The sequence below is a fragment of the Peromyscus maniculatus genome, chromosome 1 (genome assembly GCF_049852395.1).
Source record: "Peromyscus maniculatus bairdii isolate BWxNUB_F1_BW_parent chromosome 1, HU_Pman_BW_mat_3.1, whole genome shotgun sequence".
NCBI lineage: Eukaryota > Metazoa > Chordata > Mammalia > Rodentia > Cricetidae > Peromyscus > Peromyscus maniculatus.
The window spans coordinates 198,232,356-198,256,015 of NC_134852.1; the positions used below are offsets into that span (position 1 = coordinate 198,232,356).

General features: G+C 46.6%; 1 protein-coding gene and 1 long non-coding RNA gene across 4 annotated transcripts in view; one reads left to right on the top strand and one right to left on the bottom strand.

Annotated features, from left to right (window-relative positions):
- Positions 1-10,073, bottom strand: part of Oga (O-GlcNAcase) — a 43,506-nt gene extending 33,433 nt beyond the window's left edge. The window contains exons 1-3 of one of the 3 annotated variants that reach the window (XM_006988199.4): positions 9,931-10,073; positions 8,966-9,241; positions 3,659-3,710 (exon numbers count right to left, since the gene is read on the bottom strand). In XM_006988199.4, the coding sequence (XP_006988261.1) occupies positions 3,659-3,710; positions 8,966-9,164 (251 nt within the window). In that variant the 5' untranslated portion in view covers positions 9,165-9,241; positions 9,931-10,073. Of the gene's footprint in view, positions 1-3,658; positions 3,711-8,965; positions 9,533-9,930 lie in introns of those variants that run through there. The other 2 variants (XM_076563188.1, XM_076563189.1) reach the window with 2 other exon arrangements.
- An 89-nt stretch (positions 10,074-10,162) lies between these two features.
- On the top strand, positions 10,163-17,670 carry LOC121824173 (uncharacterized). The gene is made up of 2 exons (XR_013048381.1): positions 10,163-10,302; positions 17,494-17,670. It is a non-coding gene; the product is annotated as an uncharacterized LOC121824173 (long non-coding RNA).
- Positions 17,671-23,660: the final 5,990 nt, after the last annotated feature.

The window sequence follows — 23,660 nt, forward strand, 5'->3', positions numbered from 1 at the left end:
AATGGCTGCTAAAGATAAAAAACTTGTTTTTGATGCCTTTTCTTATTTACAAGAGGTTCTTAGCTTGGCTAATTTACAGATAGCCCCAGAAAAGGTACAGGTATCTTTTCCCTATCATTATTTAGGTCATGAATTGTTACGCACGGGCATACGCCCACAAAAGATTACTCTGCGTATGGATCAGCTACGCACACTTAATGATTTCCAAACCTTTCTGGGAGATATTCAATGGCTTCGGCCCACTTTAAAAATTCCAACAGGTCAGCTTCGCCCCTTGTATGATGTCTTAAAGGGCGACCCTGACCCTTCATCTCCCCGTAAATTAACAGCTAAAGGACGTGTAGCCCTACAACGTGTGCAAGAGGCCCTGGAACAGGCTCACGTACAGTATATAGATCTTAATTCTCCCTTATTGTATTTGATATTTTGTTTTACTCATTCACCTACTGGAGTGTTTTGGCAAACAGGTCCTATTTTATGGGTACATTCCCCAGCTTCTCCAGCAAAAATCATCACTCCTTATCCACAAGCTGTTGCTCAGATTATATTTAAGGGAATCAAGATCAGTGTTCAAACTTTTGGTAAGGAGCCAGATATTGTGGTGACCCCATACACCCAGTCTCAAGTAGCATGGTTGCAAGCTAATGATAATGATTGGGCCATATTGACATGCTCCATGCAGGGTCAGTTTGATACTCACTACCCCTCCAATGATGTGTGTCAATTTTTTAAATTGCATCCTGTTATATTTCCCAAGATAGTACAAATGACTCCTATTCCTCAGGCCCGTGTGGTATTTACTGATGGCACTTCACGTGGTTTTGCTGTGGTGGTTTCTGGTAATATAGTAAAGAGAATAAAAGTCCAGGGCACTTCTGCCCAGGTGGCAGAGATACAGGCGCTGTTGCTTGCTTTACAGATGTTTTCTAATGAGAGTGTAAATATTTATACCGATAGTCAATATGTGGCACATGCCATTATGCCTTTAGAAACAACAGCCTACATACCATCCATTTCTTCCATTCATGAATACTTATTACAAGTACAAGGACTTATATGGTCTCGCTCTCATAACCTTTATGTGGGCCACATCAGAGCTCATACTCAATTGCCTGGACCTCTAAGTGAAGGTAATCAGAGGGCTGACGCCATTACTCGTATGGCTGTCACATTAGTCTGTTCTGCCTTTGATAAGGCTACTCAGTTACATCAGCGTTATCATCTTAATGCTGGATCTCTCCGTTATCATACAGGCATAACCCGGGAACAAGCCATCCAGATAGTTAAATCATGCCCTACTTGTGTGGAATTTTTACCTGTTCCTCATTTGGGAGTTAATCCTCGAGGACTTTTACCTAATCATATGTGGCAGATGGACGTCACACACGTGCCTTCCTTTGGAAAATTACAATATGTCCATGTGTCTATTGATACATATTCTTCTCTAATTTTTGCTTCTGTCCATTCAGGGAAAAAGGTTAAGGATGTAAAGAATCATTGTCTTCATGCTTTTGCTTACATGGGAGTGCCAAAATGCATAAAGACTGATAATGGTCCTGCCTACAGTAGTACGGGATTTTCAAAATTCTGCCAAGATTTTTCTATTGTTAATAAGACTGGTATTCCTTATAATCCTCAAGGGCAGGCTATAGTAGAACGCTGCCATCGTACCTTAAAAACTTATATTGCTAAAGTAAAAAGGGGGGAGTTAGGGGCTCATCTCTCCTCTCCACATTCTATTCTTTCCCTTGTTTTATATATTTTAAATTTTTTATCGGTGGATTCTGCTGGAGTATCTGCTGCAGATAAGCACTGGAGGGCTCCTGTTGCAAATCATCCTCTGGTGCGATGGAAAGATCTTTCTACTGGCACTTGGAGGGGACCCGATCCGGTGTTGGTGTGGGCCCGGGGATCTGTTTGTGTCTTTCCGCAGGACAATGAAATTCCTCTGTGGGTTCCTGAACGCTGTGTACGCTCTGTGGCTGCTGCTGAATCCCAACATGGCAGAGACCTATTGGGCCTTCGTAAAAAACTCTCCCCTTCTGATGCCAATGGGGATTGAGAGCCCAATATGGCCAGCCTTGGCAAACATTATTGTAAGCCTAGGAACTGTAGCCATGTGGTTGGATTCTTCAGAAGGTAATGTATGGTAACTTTTTTAAAAAAACATTGAGAATGTATCACACCTTGGAGATCAAGGATAACTCTGAAGGTCAATGAACTTCATTTGCTAACAGTAGCATGCCAGCTAAGCTTTTCGCATTTTGCAACCCCCCTCAAGCTGGTGTAGTACCTACTTTTCAGGAATGGCTCTGTGCAACATTTATTTGCCTCCTGAAATTCATCTAGCCTTTCTGAAGATACCTCAAAATTTGTGAGCCTGAATGTAGCCATTACTGAGGCCATTAGTTCTGCTCCTTGTTTGCTGTTTTTGTTTTCTGTTTTCTTTATGTCTCTCAGTTGTTCTCTTGCAGACCTGCCAGCCTAAGTAGTGCTGGGATCAAGAAAAATGGGCCTTGGTGGTTCGTGTTCCTGGAGCCGTGTCCATGCCAGTGGACCGTGGCAGCTAGACACAGATGATGCTCACACGCTCCAGAAGAGACTCTGACATCGCTGTTGCCACTGCTGCTATTGTTTCTGGGATTGCTATTTCATAATTGGTTACTACAGCTAGCACAATGGAGACCCTGGCAACAAAAGTAGCTACCACAGTTAGTTAATCTTTCTTCTTATTGGGCATGATAAATTTAATTCCACTTTTATACATTATAATTGGCTTTGTAAGTTATAAATTATTTAAAACTCAAGTTCCATTTGCTCAGGATACCACCTTACAGGACTCCTATTTACGGTAAGGCTCGTTTAAATAGGGAATGGTTCAATTGCCTGTAGCCCTCTGGCTATGGGTGGGTTAGGACTCCTGCTGGTCTTTTCTGTGTCGCACAGATTGCAAGCCCAGTGCCACTTTGAGATCTTTGGCGGCAGTCACTCTACAGCTCACATGGTTGAGTCTGTATGATAATGAGTATTCAGAGACGGGTAATGCTTGGGCCGCTGCCTCCAACCTAAGACAGAGCACTTGTGTGGCCTGGGCAAGTGTCTCTATGACGGGTAAGGTGGTCTGCTGGTCCCACGCAACCTAAGTCAGAAGCTCATTTAATAAAAAGGGGGGACCTGTGGGCGCCATGGGCCCTGACCCCCGACTGTGAGTGGCTGTAGCCTTGCTTGCCTGACCAGGTGTCCTTCCTATTCAGATTCCCTGCCGGTGTCCTTCTCACCTTAGGATCATCGGAGAGCTTACCGGAGGTTCTTTGTTCCTACATCCTGCTTGTGGTGTAAACAACTTAGGTGCATCCTGTATTTGGTGTAAACAACTTAGATGCAAGTATGCAGAACTTTGGGTCTAGAATGTAGATCATTGGTAGCGAACTTCTGCCCTCAGGGGATCCTCCATTTGTGTTGTAAGCCTGTATTTAAGGTTTCTTCCCTCTTTCAATAAACGGCATTCGACATCCAAACGTACGAATGACTCGCTGTCTCTTGTCTCTATTTTTTAATCCGCAGCCCTTCGCTCAGACATGGTGAACGGTTAGTGGTAACGCAGGCGCTACTGCTACAGCCAACGTGTAAGGGTCTCCTCTGCGACACACAAACTTACCTTCTAAAGAGTTCTTTTCTCTGTTCCATTACCCAAGGTCTTCCATAAAACCCTAGAGTTAAAGGAAAATAAAATTACTCTCAGGTTTCAAAATGAGGTACAGCTTAAGAAAAAGGTTACAAACCAATTAGGAAAAAGGTTACAAACTGTGGAAGCCCATTTTCTTTTTTCTTTCTGTTTGTTTTTTGTTTTTTTTTTTTGAGACAGGGTTTCTCTGTGTAGTTTTGGCGCCTTTCCTGGATCTAACTCTGTATACCAGGCTGGCCTTGAACTCACAGAGATCCTCCTGCCTCTGCCTCCCGAGTGCTGGGATTAAAGGCGTGCATTACCACCACCTGACTGGAAGTCCATTTTCTAAGCAACACAGAGTCGCTGACAACACAGCTTACTGAGGAAACAGCCTCGTCTCCCAAAGCTCCTGGGTCTGATCCCCAGGATGATCTTGAAAGAAAGAAATGGATAGAACACACCAGAATCTGAAAACTACTCAATGAAGCATTATTTATCTGTGAGTGGTGGTAAGAGGTACTTACTCCCTCTCTGCTCATATATTTTCATATTTCCTATTATGACATTTACTAGGTATAAGGTAGGGTTTTGTTTTTAGTGAGACAAGATGTCTCACTATGTACCCTGGTTGACCAAGACATTGTACAGGCTGTCCTCAAACTTGTAGCAATACTCTTGCTTCTGCCTTCCAAGCACATCAATTACATACAGGGAGTACCATCAAGGTAGCTATTAAGAACCCAAACCTGCCGGGCGGTGGTGGCGCACGCCTTTAATCCCAGCACTCGGGAGGCAGAGCCAGGCGGATCTCTGTGAGTTCGAGGCCAGCCTGGGCTACCAAGTGAGTTCCAGGAAAGGCGCAAAGCTACACAGAGAAACCCTGTCTCGAAAAACCAAAAAAAAAAAAAAAAAAAAAAAGAACCCAAACCTACCATGTTTATTGTCAGTAAGGACTCTTCACTTGCAGAGGATACAATTCAGTAACAGAGTACTGCTTTAGTATTCATGGGACTACACATTTCCAGTACCTACATAACAAAACACACACACACACACACACACACACACACACACACACACACACACACACACAAAACGGCCCTAAATCCTGGAAATGACCCCAGCCAGAACCTTGACCATATTAGGCAAGTACACTATCCCTGAGTGTTACTTTAAAGAGTAACTCTATCTGGCCAGGCGGTGGTGGCCCATGCCTTTAATCCCATCAGAGGCAGGTGAATCTCTGAGTTCAAGGCCATCCTGAGCTACAGAGTGAGTTTCAGGAAAGGCTCCAAAGCTACACAGAGAAACTGTCTCAAAAAACAAAACAAAACAAAACAAAATGAACAAAGAGTAACTCTCTCTTACAACTGGGGACAAAGCAGAGCAAACCAAATGTTAACACCAGCAGGAGACTAAGATGGGCATGGTTGCTCTCCAGTGGTCCAGGCGGGCACGTTAGGAGGCCCAGGCAGAATTAGCCTAAGTTTGAAGCCAGTCCCAACCACATAGTTGCAGGCTAAGCCAGGCTACAGTCTGAGACCCTGTCTAGAAAACTAAGAGGGAAGTCCAATTATTTCTAGAGGGGTGATTTTAAGAGCTACATAAGGCAATAAGAACAGAGAATTAGAAAAAGGTGTGTGTGGAGCTCCCTTAACTTCACTCACACACACACACACACACACACACACACACACAATTTTTTGCAAGAGTTGCTCTTTAGCCTAGGCTGGTCTAGAACTTGTAGCCATCTCCCTACCTCAACCTTCTAAGTGTGGAAATTCCAAGTGTGAATCATCACACTTGTCTATGATGAACTTTTAAAAAAGTCCCTACAACAAAAAAGGAACCAAATAAATAAGTAACAGGCATATATTCACATTTACAAACCCAACTGTGGTGCTGAACAATAAACTTTCAAGCACTCTAATTCCAGAACCAAGTTGTGAAAACGAAAAATTAGGATCGAGGTGTAGAGGTGGTAGCACAACACTTTAATCCCAGCACTCAGGAGGCAGAGGCAGGTGGATCTCTGTGGGTCTACAAAGTGAGTTCCAGGATAGCCAGGGCTGCACAGAGAAACCATGTCTCAAAAAAAAAAAAAAAAAAAAAAAAAATCAAGAAAGGCCAGGCGGTGGTGACGCATGCCTTTAATCCCAGCACTTGGGAGACAGAGGCAGGAGGATCTCAGTGAGTTCCAGGCCAGCCTGGTCTACAGAGCGAAATCCAGGACAGACGCAAAGCTACACAGAGAAACCCTGTCTCAAAAAACCAAACCAAACAAACAAATAAATAAATAATTAAAAGGATATAACTGACACCCTTTATCCACTATAGGAAACAAAAAATAACTTCTACACTAGTTTTCTAGTTACAGCTATTTTTGCATTCAAGTGAAAACTGTAACTGTATGAAATAATGTCTAAAAAATTGGCTGATAGTAAAGCTGGCATTCAGAGCTCTCCGGCACACGAGGAACACCACTACAGACCTTCCAACCAATCTAACCTTTCCCTCAACCCATCTCAGCCTAATCCTTAGCAAGAGATAACGAAAACTCAGAAGCACCACGAAGATGATCAAAGTAAGCTTTCTGGGGACAGCTAGAAGGGTCTGCAGATGAAGGCGGTTGCCAAGCCTGACAACCTCTGGGATCCACACACAAGGACTCCTGCCAACTGTCCTCTGACCTCCACAGGCATGCTGTATCTCACATGCTGTGCCTTGTTCATGGCCACCTCCCCTGCAAAACAGGTATTCTTTAAAAACTTGGAACATAAGCACCCTCCCATAGGAATTCTAATCCTAGGCAAATATTCTGTACCCAAAAAAGAATAGCACAACAATCAGCCATCGTTAAGCGATAGCAGCACCTTCATTCTGAACTTTATTGAGTGTCTTGCCTGAATGTGTCTGTGCGCATGTATGTGGTGCCCTCAGAGGGAAAGGGGAGTGGGATTCCCTGGAGTTACAGACTGTAACTGGCATTAGAGATGGCTGTGAGGAACCATGTGGATACTAGAAATCCAACCTAGGTCTTCTGGAAGAGTAACTAGTGCTCTCTACCGCTGAGCCATCTCTCAAGCCCCTAATTTTAACATTTTAATCTTCAGAAACTCTTTCAAAGCCATGTTTATGGTCTGGATTAATTGGATCACAAAGAGAAAATGTACTATTAACACAAGAGTAAAAACTAACCAAGGTTTGAAGGGCAAGGAAAAAAAAAAACAAAAAACCACCATCCTGGCAGTAACTACAGCTACTTCCTATCCTTCACAGAATGCTGCCAACCCAGAAGTACTAAAAAAACCGGTGCTGGTTCAGTGCTCAGACGAGAGGAGGAAAACAGAACTGAAGACCGCTCTATTTAATGTACTTTAAGAAGACTCACTTTAATACTATTCAAGAGAAACAGTTTAAACCACAGTAAGCCATCTCCTCCATTTCTGGTTACCACACGCCAGTTTCCTAACCTTCCCTTCTGCACAACTCATTTCAGACCCCCCTTTTGTTGTTGTCGAACTTACTCTGTCACCCAGGCTGCCCTCACCCTCACCCCTTCTCCCAGCCCGCCAATGCTACATTACAGACAGTATCAATCGTGCACGGTTAGCTCTAATTTTCTGTATCCCCTGAATCTTTTCCTACCACTCACCACCCTAGGATCTTTGACAATACAATACATACTCCCGTGAAGCAAGATCACCCAAGCCTTGAACTGAGCGACAGCCTGGGACGCAAAGTGAAGCCAGGCCATGCTGGGACACTATGTGGGGGATACACACAACCAACCAACAGCAAACAGCAAAAACAATTTACACCCAAACCGAGGTGGTGGCCTGTAATCCCAGCCACTGCACAGGCAGGAAGATCAGAATGTTCAAGGTCATCTGTGGCAGCTTCTGACCCACCTACACAAACTACACAACTTGCATCTGTCTCCTTTCAGACTAGAGACTAACTCAACAGGAATTCATGCAGATCTTATGATTTGTGTAATTTGTTCCAGACACACAGTTTTTGTCTGAAATAAAACTGCCATGCCTTCCCTGCCTTAAACAAAAATTCACCGTAGTTTTTCCAAAATCTTTCTGCACTCTAGCAAGCCCAGCACATACAACACAAATGTTTTCATACTGACTCCAGTAGGAAGTCTTCCCCTAAATTTTGTAAAATAATTTTGCTGAGCTGTTTCATGTCTTACTGCAGCTGCCAAGAATGCTCTCTCCCTGCAATTAATCTTCATCTAAAATACCATAACGACTATCTTTTATCTTTCCAAATAGACTGGAAAAGCAGATGCTCTCAACCAAGAGGAGAATCCTACCTTTAGCCTTCTTGGTTTGAGTATTAGTTTTTATATTCTCCAGTAATATAAAATTAGAATAAAATGAGAATAAAAAAAAAATGACACAAACTAGGAAACCTTGGGTTTGCCAAAAAACGTAAGGAAACCCAAACTACGATCTATCTAGTTAGGGAAAAGAACCAAGGTAATGTGCTCCCGAGTTCAGCATCTGCCCATTCTTATTCAGAAACTGCAATAAGATCTTCTGGCAATCTTCCCTCACTACCAAAACGTCCCTCGTTCCTTTCAACTGTAAATGAGAAGACAGCAATTATAAAAATTAAACCTTTCACTGAATTCTAACTCCACATCACAAATGCTCAGAATGTTATAGTGAAAATTTTCACACACACACACACACACATACACAGTCAACAGCCAACTGGAAACATGACACTTTCTCGATTGCAAGTGAGTCTTCAAGGGGAAAGGAGGCTTGCAGGCCAGCAAAATATATACATCCTAAGCCTGGAGGAATTTATAGTACTATAGGCCTACCGCGCTCCCTTCCCTCCTTAGTATACCTGCATGGGCTGAATTCCTCCCCCCATCTCTACATGGGTGGGGACGGGAGCGTCGCACCAATTTCCTCATTTGAAAGCAGACCACCCTGGGGACTAAGATCCCAAGGTACAAAGAAGCGAAACACCGAGCCTGACGACAGGCTCCTTGCCACCGCCTCCTGCACCATCTGCCTGGCTCCAAGCCCACGGAGGGTGGGGTCAGGCTCCCCAACAGCCAGGAGAATGGGACCTTCGGGCCTGGAGGAAAAGAAGTGTGCCCGCCGCCGGCTTCTCCCGCCTCCCCCACACCCACGTTGGCAAGGGCAAGCTCCCGACCTGTGTGTGTGTGGGGGGGGAGCCCTTCGAGGAAGCACCAGCGTGCGCCCCCGGGGGGGCGGGGGCCACACAGGTGCTGCACACCGGGGCGGGGCTGGAAGGCCAACTCACCTTCCACCACGCCGCACAGGAACCTGCGGGTCCCTCCGGCCGCCCCGCTCACGGCCGCCGCCCCGGCTCCCGATGGGTTGTCTTCTCCGGGGGCCGCAGCTGCCGGCGGCGCCAACGAAGCCCCCGAGGCGGCGGCAGGATTGGCGCTGCGCTCGCTCTCCCGCTCCTCCAGCGCCGCCTGGCTCTCCTTCTGCACCATCCTCCTGCCGCCGGCCGCCGCCACCGCCGCAGCTCCTCCTCCTCGGCCTCGGTCCGTTGGGCCACAGGCCCGGCGCCCTGCAAAGGGCCGCGGCTCCGCACGCGCGCCTCCCGGGCTCCTTCCCCTCCCCCTCCGCCCTGCCCCCTTCCTCTCGGCGGGGGCCCGAGTGCCCGGATGAGAAGGGCGGCGGCACCGGCTCGAGCCCTTTGTCAGCCGCTGCCTCCCCTGGGCTGGGAGCTGGGAGCCTAAGCGGAGGGCGAGGGCGCCACCGCGTCTCCACGGAAGCAGGGCCGAGGCGCCTTCTCCCGTCCTCCGCGCCCGGAGCCCTCCGAACGGCCTGAAATCCTCGGCTATTTGCCCCGGGAGTCCCTAGGCTGCTGCTGCCGCTGCCGCTGCCGCCCGCTTCCTGTTTATCCGCACTGCGCCTGCGCCACAGACCGGCTCAGACCGGTCCCTCGCCCGGCTCCCCCTCCTTCCTTGGGATCAGCCCACTAGGCTTTATTTCTTAGGGGGAATCAGACCAGAGGGAGCCGGGCAAGCCGGGGAGGTACGCGGCGGTGGGACGTACCATTCGGCGGGCCACCCTCCGGGCTGAGGGCCGCACTCTGGGACGGACCATTACCCCACCCGAAGGAGGGGAGCCTGGGAGAAGGCGGCCGGCGGGGAGTTGGGAGGAAGGTGGAGGGGGGGTGAAGAGGCGTTTACCCTCTCCGTGCGCAGGCGCCGAAACGCCGCCTCTGGTCTTAAAGTGGTAGGAAACACTGACCTACTTTAGGAGATTCTTGTAATAGTTTGGCTCATCACGTCTGCCTGACCCACGTCCGGTTCTGTGAAGACACCATGCCAGGGAGCTCAGCTCACCCCTCTGTCTTGAGTCATTTTCTTCTACTCCCCCTTCGGAGCTCACCCGTTTTAAGTTACGCAGGCAACTATTTATTGAGTTTGCCTCATCCTGGTCTTTGAGACCATTATGACCTCATAATATGGTTACAACAAGCGAGTACACACAGTTTCTGCTTGATACCCGCTTCATTGGCTTCGGGAAGTCCGAGGAGATAAGTCCTTGTTTGGGGAGAGACCGTGGTGTGAAATTCGCCGGACTACATATGGAGAAAGGGAAAACAAGAGTCTAATAAAGGTATAAGAGGGGTGGGAGGCCGCTTGCTATGGCGATGGGGAGTGTGTTTAAGGGGCATGATCCTTCTGCCTCGGCATCCACATTTCCTGGGAAAGCCTGCCTCCATGGGCTTGCCTCCTGCTGCATTTCCTGTGGCCCTCTCAGAGTGCACTTGACTTCTTTAAGATGTGCCTCAGTTTGGGAACAAACCTCTCGTTTTCAACATTAAGACAGTAGTTTATTTTATACTTCAGCGTGGTGGTAGCTCCAGGGACGTTGATGAGATGTGCATGGCAGGTGTGAGCTGCCATGCCAGGTTTATGCTGTGCTGGGTATCCAACCCAGGGCCTTGTGCATGCTCAACAAGCACTCCAGGGATTTTGTATTTTTATTTATTTTGTGTGGGTTCACATGCCATGGCCCATGGTGCAGTCAGAGGTCACCTTTTGGAAGTCTGTTCTCTCCTACCCTTTGCAGATCCTGGGGCGCAAACTCAGGCTGTCAAGCTCAGACTGGGCAGGGACCTTTACCCGCTGAGCCATCGCCAGCCCCACCCAGGACTCTTCATTCATTTATTTATTTTTAATGTGTGTGTGCCACATTTGTATGGGTGGGTACCTGGGGGGGCAGCAGAAGAGACAGTTGTGAGCCACTGGACATGGGTGCTGGGAACTGAACTCAGGTCCTCTGGAAGAGCAGCACCTGAATGGCTGAGTCATCTCTCTAGCCTCCCCACCCCCAGTCGGGAGCTTTGAACAGTTGTCAGTCCTGGACTGTTGAGATGGGAGTTAGCAGCCAAAGAGAAGTACTTCCCTCCTTCCCCCCCTCCTCCTCCCCCCTCCTCCCTCCTCCCCTCCCTGCCTCTGCCTTCATAGTGTTTGGGTTATAGACATATCCCTCCTATGCCCAGCTCTTTGTTTGTTTCTTCTGTTTCTCTTTGAGACAGGGTTTCCTTAAGTAGCCCAGGCTAGTCTAAAAACCATTCAGGTCAGCATTCACCACCATTGCTAGCTGAAGAGCATTTTTTCCTTCTGGGTGGTAATCAAACCCAAGGCCTCGTATGCTATTCAAGTGCTCTACCCTTTAGCTGCGTCCCCAGACCTGACGGGTGTGACTTAACCACTCAGCTAGAACACATTCTCCATTCAACACTTACCCACCCCTGCCCCTGCCTTTTCACCTACAAGAGGTACCAGTGAGGACTGGAGAAATTGCTCCACAGCTAAGGGCACTGATACTCTTCCAGAGAACTGGGTTTGATTTCCAGTACTCACATGGTGGGTCACTGTCATCTGTAACTCCGGTTGGGGTATGTGTGTGTGTCCAATGCCCTCTTCTATCCTTCCTGGGCACTACACACAGTGGTGCACAGATATAAGTGTGGCAAAACACCCACACACATTAAAAAAAAATATAAAATTAAAAAGGTACCAGTACTTAGGAAGCCTCTGATACATATTTATGGGATGAATGAGATAGGTCCTTGCATTCACAGATTACATTTTATTTATTTATTTATTTATTTACTTATTTATTTATTTATTTATTTTGTTTTTTCCAGACAGGGTTTCTCTGTGTAGCTTTGCGCCTTTCCTGGAACTCACTTGGTAGCCCAGGCTGGCCTTGAACTCACAGAGATCCGCCTGGCTCTGCCTCCCGAGTGCTGGGATTAAAGGCGTGCACCACCACTGCCCGGCCACAGATTATATTTTAGCTACAGAAACATACAATAAAACAGACATTCATTCAGTACAGGGATTGGAGAAATGTCTCAAAAGGATCTGAGTTCAGTTGCCAGCACTCACACTAGGCAGGTAAAAACCCAGCACCTGCACACACGTACAATCGGTGGCACACACTTTTAATCCCAGCACTTGGGAGGCAGAGGCAGGTTCACAGAGAAACCATGACTCAGGGGAAGAAAAGAAAGGAGCTTAGATTATGCTTGTTTTCTCCATCTCAGTACATAAAACCTCTACTTGCTTGCTCTTTCCAGACCATCCTTGTGTGCTCTGGCTGTGGGGCACTTCTCAGCTCAATAGCAATTCTGTTTCAGATTTCAACTTCCACCATACTTGGATTGACCCTAAAATCTGGAGTCTGGCTCTACACTTGATCCAACTATGTCCATGTTCATTCATCCAATGAAACAATCATTTATTAAAATTGGCAGATTATGCCGGGCGGCGGCGGCCGCACACGCCTCTAATCCCAGCACTCGGGAGGCAGAGCCAGGCGGATCTCTGTGAGTTCGAGGCCAGCCTGGGCTACCAAGTGAGCTCCAGGAAAGGCGCAAAGCTATGCAGAGAAACCCTGTCTCGAAAAACCAAAAAAAAAAAAAAAAAATTGGCAGATTATAGCTGGACAGTGGTGGTACCTTTAATCCCAGCACTCAGGAGGCAGAGGCAGGCAGAGCTCTGCTAGTTCAAGGCCAGCCTGGTCTACAGAGTGAGATCCAGGACAGCCAAGGCTGAAAAACCACACCCCCTACACCCACACACAGAGGCATGCATGCATAAGCACACTAGAACACACACACACAACACACACACACACACACACACACACAATGGCAGACTCTTGGGACAGGGGTTAGGATGGCTAGACTTAGTCCAGGTACCCAGGAAGCTCAAAGGAACTTGAGTATAATGAAGAGAACACAAAATTCCCCAATAAATACATGATTACAAACTGGCAAGTACCGAGAAGGAAAAGGACAGAGCACCAGGATATCAGTGTCATGTTCTTTAAATCATGCATGGCCTCCATTGTTCACACACTGGTTTGCTGGGTGTTCCAGTGGTGTGTGTGTGTGTGTGTGTGTTGTAGGGTGCAGGTACACACTGTGCACATGACTGTGGAGGTCAGAAGACCACCTCAGGTGTCAAGAAGCTGCCCACCTTGCTTTTGCAGACATAGTCTCTCACTGGCCTGGGACTCACCAACTAGGCTGAGCTGGCCGGCCAAGGAACTCCAGGGTCTGCCTCTCTCTACCTCCGCAGCCCTGGGATTACAAGATCGTGCACCATACTCAGCCTCTTTTGAAAACACTGGAATCAAACTCAGGTCCTCAAGCTTGCATGGCAAGCGTTACCAAATGAGCGATCTCCTCAGCCCCATTTGTTTGTGGGAGACCAAGTCTCACTGTGTAGCCCTTGCTGGCCTTAAATTTGTGATCCTCAGCCTCTGCCCCCAAGGCCAGGTTCTAAGCATGTGTCACCACACCACAGCACACACAAATCTTAACTTCGAGGCCACCCTCCACAGAGGCTTGGGACTGAGTCCAGTCTAACTTTGTGCCACAAATTTCCTAGAGAGCCTCAAGCTAGTCCATTTCCTGAGCTGCAAAGGGAAAACTGAAGCCTGGGCATGATGGCTAAACCTAGAACCCCAGCAACTGGGGAAGCAGATGCAGAAGGATCCTGAGCTGTGGGCCAGCCTCGGCTACATGATGAGACTGATTCTGGTAGGTAGCCACTGAAGATGGATCCTTCCCTCCTAATCAGCTTTGGATTGCGTCTCCTGTTTCCCTGGAAACACTAGAACTGGATGTGTCACAAGTGCCTCTCCCTAAGAGTCAAATATCGCCGGGAGGTGGTGGCACACGCCTTTAATCCCAGCACTCGGGAGGCAGAGCCAGGCGGATCTCTGTGAGTTCGAGGCCAGCCTGGTCTACAGAGTGAGACCCAGGAAAGGCGCAAAGCTACACAGAGAAACCCTGTCTCGAAAAACAAAAAAAAAAAGAGTCAAATACCAGGGCAGGTGAGGTGGCTAAGGGCACAAAGGTGCCTGGGCTCGTGGTGAATGGAGAAAATGACTCCTGGCAAGTTGTCCTCTGAAGGTGTGTGTGTGTGTGTGTGTGTGTGTGTGTGTGTGTGTGTGTGTGTGTGTGTGAGAGAGAGAGAGAGAGAGAGAGAGAGAGAGAGAGAGAGAGAGAGAGAGAGGATAAAAACCTTTTTAAGATGTAAAATAGCATATGAGAAGGCAGAGGCATCAGTACTCTGTTGAGCCCCTTTTAGGGAAAGCTAATTTCTCCAGGTCAAAAGAAGAGACTCTCTGGCCTTGGGTAGAACATTCCATCCTGCTCTGCCCCGAGCACTAGAACATTACACACTGTTGCCGCCTCCCTTAGAATTTAATCCAACTGGACGCTGATCATAACTTTTCTGTTTATCTCTTCTTCAGACACCAGCCCAGTCCTAAGCATGCTTGCCCTGACGCTCTAGTGCCTGACTCCACTTTCCTCTCCATTTTCTTCCTCTCGGTAGCTGTAGAGATGTACACCTTGACTGCCCTGGTTTCCAGTTGTTGTTGTTTCAAACTAAGAAAGTAGTCCTTGAGCTTAAAATTAAGAAGGAAAGCCGGGCGGTGGTGCACACACCTTTAATCCCAGCACTCGGGAGGCAGAGGCAGGTGGATCTCTGTGAGTTTGAGGCCAGCCTGGGCTACAGAGCGAGAATCAGGAAAGTCACAAAGCTACACAGAGAAACCCTGTCTCGGGGAAAAAAAAAAAAAGAAGGAGGAAAAAAAGGAGGGGGATCTAACTGGGCCTGACAGTCACCTGAGGAACACAGATTCACTTGTAGACAAAATAAGAAAATGTGGCAGGAATAATTATCCCTTTAAGTCAGTGGTTCTGAACCTTCCTAACGCTGTGACCCTTTAATAGTTTCTTATATTGTGGTGATCCACAACCATAAAATTATTTTCGTTGCTACTTCATATCTGTAATATTGATACTGTTATGAATCATAGTGTAAACATCTGTGTTTTCTGATGGTCTTAGGTGACCCCTGTGAAAGGAACCCCCAAAGGGTCGAGACCCACAGCTTGAGAACCACTCCCTCAGAGACCATGTGGCTCCAAAGCCCCTCCTTCAGCCCAGTTGTGTGCAGACCTTCATTGCTAAGCCTGCCAGATTTTCTGAGTTTTAACTCAAAAAGCATAACTTTGCCATTTCCTCCTTTCACCTCTCATTTGAATGCCAGCCAAAATTCTGAGCGTAGTCATCTCAATACCCCTGGCTCTGTTTCCCGGGAGGATTCCCTCCCTTTTTTCTACAGTTTGCAGACCACCATTTCTGACTCTTAGTTAGGTTCTTATTGCTGTGCTGAGACACCATGACCACGGCAACTCCATTAAAGGAAACAGTTAATCGGGGTGGCCTGCTTACAGTTTAGAGGTTCAGTCCATTATGATCATGAGGAGAACATGGCCGTGTGCAGGCAGACATGGTTGTTGGAGCAGAGAGCTACATCTTGCAGGCAACAGCAAGTTGACTGACAACCACACTGAGTGGAGCTTGAGAAAAAGAGACCTCAAAGTCGGCTCCCACAGTGACACACTCCTCCAACAAGGCCACGCCTACTTCAACAAGGCCGCGCCTCCTAATAGTGCCACTCCCTTTGGGGGCCATTTTCTCTCAAACCACCACACTGACCCTAACTCAAAACTTTCTTCCTCTTCTCCATCACCCTCCTCCTGGCAGCTACCAAGATTTACAGCTTGCTGGCCATATTGTTTTTCTCCCATATGCTAATTAAATGATCCTTCTGAGCTTCCTTCTAAGTTAATTTGAGACTTAGAACTCCCAGAAGGGGGCTGGAGAGATGGCTGAGCAGTTAATTCCAGTTCCAGGAAATCTGGTATCCTCACACAGACATATATGCAGGCAAAACACCAATGCACATAAAATAAAGATAAATTATTTAAAAAAAACCAAACAAACAAAAAAAGAACTCCCCTGGTAACAATTCCAGAAACAACCATCAACAGCAACATCATCAAAAGAAAAAAAAAAAAAGAGGAAATCTAGGGATATACTCAATACTAGGTAATAGGTTCTTAACTTAGGATCTGTAGATGAACTTCAGGGGTTCAAAGTTTATGAGAGTGGGCTGTGGAGTACAGCTCAGTGGTACAGTATTGGTATAGTATATACCAGACCCTGGGTTTCATGCTCAGCAACCTCTCAAAAACAAAACGGGGGGGGGGGGGGGGGGGGGGGGGGAAGCAAATGGAAATTTGGCTCCCCACTACCCACTGCGGATAGTGGGCCCACAGTTTTGATCAGATCTTTAACTTGACACCCAAGGACCCGACATGAGGAGCTGACAATTCTCAGATGGGACACACAGGAGACACAGACAACAAAATGACTCTGGAAGTAGGGTGCTGCTTTCTGTGATGCTGGGGATCGAACCCAGGGCCTCACACATCCTGAGTGCTCACTCTACTCCAGCCCTACAGGGAGTTTTTGCTTCTTCGAAACCAACCCTCTCTTGACCTTGTCAGGCCTGACTTCCTCTTGTGGATGAGTCAGCACATAATGGAGTTCCCGAAAAGGAAGGAGGAAACTACCATTAGCCACTCCCCATTCAGGATACAGTGCAGAATACAAGCACTAAGGAAGCCTGTTCTTAATGACAGCAGGAAATTTGCAGGCAAATGGATGGAACTAGAAAATATCATCCTGAGTGAAGTAACCCAAACCCAGAAGGACAAACATGGTATCATGGTATGTACTCACTCATAAGTGGATACTAGATATAAAATAAAGAACAGTCAGACTGCAACCCACAGAACCAGGGAGGATGCCTAGCAGGGGGGACCCTAGGATGACTGTGGCTTAGAATAAGTTTTGGTTTTACCCAATCACTGGGTAAGCTTTAGTGAAACACTTCACTATTAGGATAAGAATTTGTACCATGTCAAGCTGATGAAAGAATATGCTGGCTGTACTTTCAGGAGGGGAGGCTAAAATCTTTTAGATTATGGATTAACCTATAGAAAAATGTCTGCTGTAAATCAAACAGTGAAGGGGAAGATGAATAGGAATCTCACACAACTTAAGTAAAACATAGCTCTCTGAGCAGACGAAGATAAGTTTCTTCTGTATCCTAGGATCTAATCAATATTTATATGTATAATCCAGCTATTATTTGGCTTAAAAGGGCTTATTGGGAAATGTTATTGTGGAGGGCCCCAAAACAGCTTGACCACACAGCAGCCATGACAGGCTTAGGGACCTAGACACAGCTTCTGTGACAGGCTTACTGGCAGGCAACACCCAGACCCAGGAAAAACCTTAAGCTGGTACCACCCAGGGATCCACCCAGGGGTGAGGAAGTACCTGACACCCCAAACATTCCAGCCATTAGATAAGGTGGCCAGATGTCCTTGAATCTAGCACACCTATTTTTTGTTTTACAGATATCCCTAGACAACTGTCAGCCAATCAGGGTCCTGGACCCTGGAAATCCCCTCACCCCACCCTCTGCTATGATAAAAACTCTGCCCCACCTGAGCTCAGGGCTCTCTGCTCTCACCTGTGTCGGACAGACAGAGGGACCAAGCTCCGGAGCATGAAATAAAGGCTCTTTGCTTTTACATGCGGGATTTGGTCTCTGTGGTGGTCTTTTGGGGGTTCCTGAAATCTGGGTATAACATCATTTTTACTATTTTCTACAGAGAAAATATTTTCTAGTTTCAAATAACTCTGGACTTTGGAATTATAACCTGTTTTTATGTTAAAAAAACAAAAAAATTTAAGTGGAAAATGCTGAAGGACCATTGAACTCAATGTTGCATTTACTTATCTATATATGTATAAAATAATGATTATAAATGTTTGTTTAAAAAGGTGAAGTGCAAATGTGAATTTAACAAGAAGTTGTCGATTTTCAACACTGTACATAAACTCCTTTGTTACAAATAAATATTTATGCTTTAAAAAAAGGCAAAAAAAAAAATGATAAAAGGAAGCCTGTTCTTGCCTCAGGGAGCCTACACTGAGTCACTCCATTTGATCCCATGATGATTTGATGATTTCTATAATGGCAGCACCAGTTTACATTTGGTGGAAGAAATTTCTTCGAGACCAGGTTTCTCTGTGTAGTCCTGGCTGTCTTGGAACTTGCTTAGTACCCCAGGCTGGCCTCGAACTCAGAGATCCACCTGTCTCTGCCTCCTGAGTGCTGGGATTAAAGGTGTTTAAGTTTTTTATTCACTTATTTTATGTTCACTGGTGTTCTGCCTGCATGTATGTCTGTGTGAGGGTGTCAGATCCCTTGGAACTGGAGTTACAGACAGATGTGAGCTGCCATGTGGTGCTCTTCACTGCTGAACCATGTCTCCAGTCCCTGGAAGAAAATTTTTAATCACATTTATTATCACTTGTGAATTCATGACATGGTATGCATGTGGAGATCAGAAGGCAACTTGTGGGGCCCAAGGGATTGAACTCCAGTCATTATCATACTTTTCACTAAGACATATTGTGGGATATCTGTTTACACTGTAAAGATGTGTCTTTGCCAAGACACTTTCTGATTGGTTTAATAAAGAGCTGAATGGTTAATAGCTAGGCAGGAAGAGGTTAGGCGGGACTTCTGGGGACAGAAAGAACTGTGGGAAGAAGAAAGGTGGAGACGGCAGGAGATGCAGAGCAAGCAGGATGAGCAGGAGGAGAAGTAACAGCCACTAGTCACGTGGCAGGACGCAGATTAATAGAAATGGGTTAATTTAAGTTATGAGGTAGTTAGAAACAAGTCTAAGCTATAGGCCAAGCTTTCATAATTAATAAGAAGGCTCCATGTCATTGTTTGGGAGCTGGCAGGACAGGGAAACACTTGTTACAACATAGACACCTTCACACTATTGATACACATATGCAGAGGCAAAGTCGCAATATGGCACATGGGAACTCTCGTTAGACTGAAGGGACCCGAAAGGCTGTCTTGAGAAGTCCGTCCTCATGCTCGTGGGGATGTACTTCTCCTACTTCTTCCCTTTCTCTTTACCACAGATCTAAGTTACTGGAATGGATGGGTGGGATGTGCGTGCCATGTGCATGGGTGGAGGTTAGAGGACCCTTGTGGGAGTTGGGTCTCTCCTTCCACCATGTGGGTCCCCCAGAGGGAACTCAAGTCATCAGGCTTGGCAGCAAGCATCTTCACCTGCTGATCCATCATCTCGCTGGTCCTGAACTCCCTTTTCAATAATCCCCAACTCTGCTTCATCTAAGGCAGGAAGGGAGGGAAAGAGAGTACTTCTCAAAAGACAGCGTTCTCAGAGTAACTCAATTTGCAATCCAATTTTTAAGAATGTTACCAAAGCCGGGCAGTGGTGGCTCACACCTTTAATCCCAGCACTCTGGAGGCAGAGCCAGGCGGATCTCTGTGAGTTAGAGGCCAGCCTGGTCTACAGGGGGAGATCAGGACAGGCTCCAAAACTACACAGAGAAACCCTGTGGGGGGGGGGGGATGTTTGCCAAAGCTGGGCCTGGTGGAACATGCCTGCAACCCCAGCATTTGGAAGGCACAAGTAGGAGGGTGAGGAGTTCAAGACCATCTTTGGCTACAAAGGGAGTCTGAAACTAGCTGCATGAGATCCTATCGCAAGCATTAAAAAAAAAAAAGGTTTGCCAAAAAGGTAGCTTGCCTTGCCTCTCTGAAACCTCTGACTGAGATGGACGGTGGCCATTAAGAGGGGAGATAGGAGGGGGAAGCTGGTTCCCTCGCCCACAGGTCTGATATGTGTTTCTGTAAGCATACATGTGGCCAATGAAAAAGAATCTGAAAAGCTCCCCAATAGACTGCACCGTCTTTCCAGTGGAATGAACAGCTTTGTCATTTACATGCGGACAGAGTCCACTCACAGCAGCTGTTCCTTATGCTGGCTGGTGCCAGGTGTTTACTCAGCCATAAAGCATTGAAACAGTGGTGCCACATGCCTGTGATCCCAGCTCTTGAGAGGTGCAGATTCAAGAAGGCTCAGAGTTCAAGACCATGCCTACCTCCATAGTGGTTTGAAGACAGCCTGGCTACACGACATCTTGCCTCAAAAAAACACTACCCCCGAAAAAGGAGAACTATGCCATCTGGATGTAAGAAAAGGGGGAGCAGCACTCAGGAGAGTGGCCCCTACCCTTCACCAGCTGCAGCACTCTGGAAAGTGGCCCCTGCACCTCACCTGGGCAACACACAGGAGCTGGCCCTGGTGATGTAGGTGTGCCGACCATGAGGGCGTGAAAGAGGCAATGCTGGAGAGCTCCCCCTGGTGGTGAGGACGGGGAGAGCTGGCTGGCTGACGTAGGCCCACCGCAACATCCACCCCATCTGTGATCTGCCAGAGCACATAAAGGGACCGGTCCGGCACACCCAAAGCTCCAGGATCTCCACGACACACGGCAACAGCAGGATAATCAAGAGGAGTCCCAGTGAGGGCCCAGCATCCATGGTGTAGCAGAAACCAGAGGCCTCGAACCAGACCAACGACTCTTTGCAGTGAACACTTGCAAGTGAAGATATATGGGTAAAAGGGTTAACTGTGACGCTCTGCTTCTACAATGAGATTTTTTTCTTTTAAATTGTATTTTTTGGGGGGAGGTTACAAGGGCAAAGGGTAGATATGAAGGGACAGGGATTGAAATGCATGATGTGAGAGACACAATAAATAAGGTTTAAAAAGTGTGTTTTGTGGGGGGGATAAAAAATAGTGTACAATTTCTCTCATATGCAGAATCTAGAGTTTTACACACACACACACCACCCCAAACAAAAAGGGAGACTACTGGGATGGAAAGGGGAGACCAGCAAGGTGGGTGAGGGAAGGCAGCTGAAAGGGTGTTTATGAGCAAGGTACAGTGAGTGATCTATACTCATGAAAATCAGAAGGGGCTGGAGGGATGGCTCAGAGGTTAAGAGCATCAACTGCTCTTCCAGAGGTCCTGAGTTCAATTCCCAGCACCCACATGGTGGCTCACAACCATCTGTAATGAGATCTGGCACCCTTTCCTGTATATATAATAAATAAATTAAATAAATAAATAAATAAATAAATAAATAAATAAATAAATAAAAATAAATAAATCTTTTTTTTTTTTTTTGGTTTGGTTTTTCGAGACAGGGTTCTCTGGGTCGCTTTGGAGCCTGTCCTGGAACTTGCTCTGTAGACCAGGCTGGCCTTGAACGCACAGAGATCTGCCTCTGCCTCCCAAGTGCTGGGATTAAAGGCATGTGCCACCACCACCCGGCATAAATAAATCTTTAAAAAAAAATTTAAAAAGTAAGAAAATCAGAGTTGGGGAGATGGCTCAGTTGGTCCAGTGTTTGCACGGACCTCCTGAGTTTGACCTCCAGCACCCACACAGGAAGCAAGCGCTGTAATCCCAGCACAGGGCAGGGGAAGACGGGGAATCCATGGGGCTTGTTGGATAAGCAAGCTGCATTTTCAGTGAGAGACCCTGCCTCAAAAAATAGGTTGGAAGAAGACAAACATTGACCTCTGGCCTATGTAGGCACATGCAGGATCACCTATGCCCACCATACATACACATACAAACAGGCACACACACAAAAGAAAATACCATAGGAAATGTATGCTAACTACAATATATATATATATTTTAAAAACTTTTCCAGATGGGTGTGATGGTAGTTTCGGGATCCTCGGGTTTGGATCTGAGAACACTGCTCATCTAACCAGCTTCAGTAATCACTGGCAAAAGCAACAAGGCCTGTACCATAAGCCAGTGAGTTTCTGGAGCCATTAATCATCACGGAGAAAAAGCAACAAAAGAGAATCACTGCCTGAGCTTATGGGGGAAATGAAGTTAGGAAGAACTAATGGAATGGAAATACCTGCAAAACAACCCCCATTCTGAAAGATCCAACACTTCTGTTGGATCTTGTGTGTATCGGGCTGGAGAGATGGTTCAACAGCTAAGAGCATTGGCTGCTCTTCTGGAGGACCTGGGTTCGATTCCCAGCACCCACATGGTGGCTCACAACTGTCTGTAACTCCAGTTCCAGGGGATCCAACGCCCTCTTATGGCCTCATCAGGCACCAGGCACATGCATGGTATGCAGACATACATGTAGACAAAACACCCATACAGATTGTGCTGGTTAGTTTTATATAAACTTGACACAAGCTAGAGTTATTTAAAAGAAGGAACCTCAATTGAGAAAATGCCTCCATAAGATTGGGCTGTAGGCAAGCTATAGAGCATTTTTTTTTTTTTCTTTTTGGTTTTTCGAGTTTCTCTGTGTAACAGCTCTGGCTGTCCTGGAACTTACTCTGTAGACCAGGTTGTCCTGGTGCTGGGATTAAAGGCTTGCACCTGGCTAGAGCATTTTCTTAATTAGTAATTGATGGGGGAGGGCCTAGTTCATTGTGGGTGGTACCATCCCTGGGCTGGTGGTCCTGGGTTCTATAAGAAAGCAGGCTGATCAAGTCATGAGAAGCAAGTCAGTAAGCAGCTCCCCCTCCATGGCCTCTGCATCAGCTCCTGCCTCCAGGTTCCTGCCATGTTTGAGTTCCTGTCCTGATTTCCTTCAGTGATGAACTACAATGGATGTGGAAGTGTAAGTCAAATAAATCCTTTCCTCTCCAACTTGCTTTTTGGTCATAGTGTTTAATTGCAGCAAGAGAAACCTTAACTAAGATACACATAATAAAATAATTAAAAAGAAATCTGAATCTCCAAAGCCACTGCATAGCTTATGTCTGATGCCAAGCTCAAGAGCCACAGGCAGTGCAAAATGGAGATGAACACTAGAAGCTGCAACCGACTACACAGGAAGGCTGCCTGCAGGGCTGCAGGGTGTGTGAAGTTGCAGATACTGGTGACGAACGTCAGGCAATGGCTGACACACAGACCAGAGCTGGAAGGTTCCCCCTGGCAGTCTGGTCAACCACACCAGTGATCAAAACACAATTGTGGAAGCAATCCAAGGGATATTAACCGACCAGCGAGGCACCACAAGCAGAAGCATGAAAACGTATTTGACGACTTGTAAAGACATCTGGCAAGGGAGCAGTCAGGAGGTCTGGGAGCAGGGCTGCTGACACGAGCTAGGGCCTTGGTCCTATGGGTGGCACATGCATGTAATCCCAGCATTTGGGAGGTAGAAACAAGAAGATAGGGTTGAAGGTCATCCTTGACTAGGAAAGATTTTCTCCAAAGAAGAAAGAGAGAGAAAAAAAACAAGAACAAAGGTTCAAACCTCAATGAGGCTAAAGTCTGGAAATATATAGATGTATATATGCATACATAATTATATATACTTGTATATGATGCACATATTTATAGGTATATATTTGCTTCTGTTTTCTAAATCCATATTCATGTTGGATTAGAATGGTAAATGATTCTCTTTTTTCATTTTCCAGAACTGGAATAAAATATATTTTATGGCAAAAGAAAAAAAAAAAAAGACAACTTGCTTGGTATACAGAATCTTCAGGCAGCACCCCATCTTTCTGGGTGTCCTCTCAGGTCATGGGAGAAGATTCTCGTAGGGGCTAAGGTCAGATGGATTTCCGACCTGATCTTGGGTATGTGTCAAGCATGGCCATACCTGAAAGACACTTTC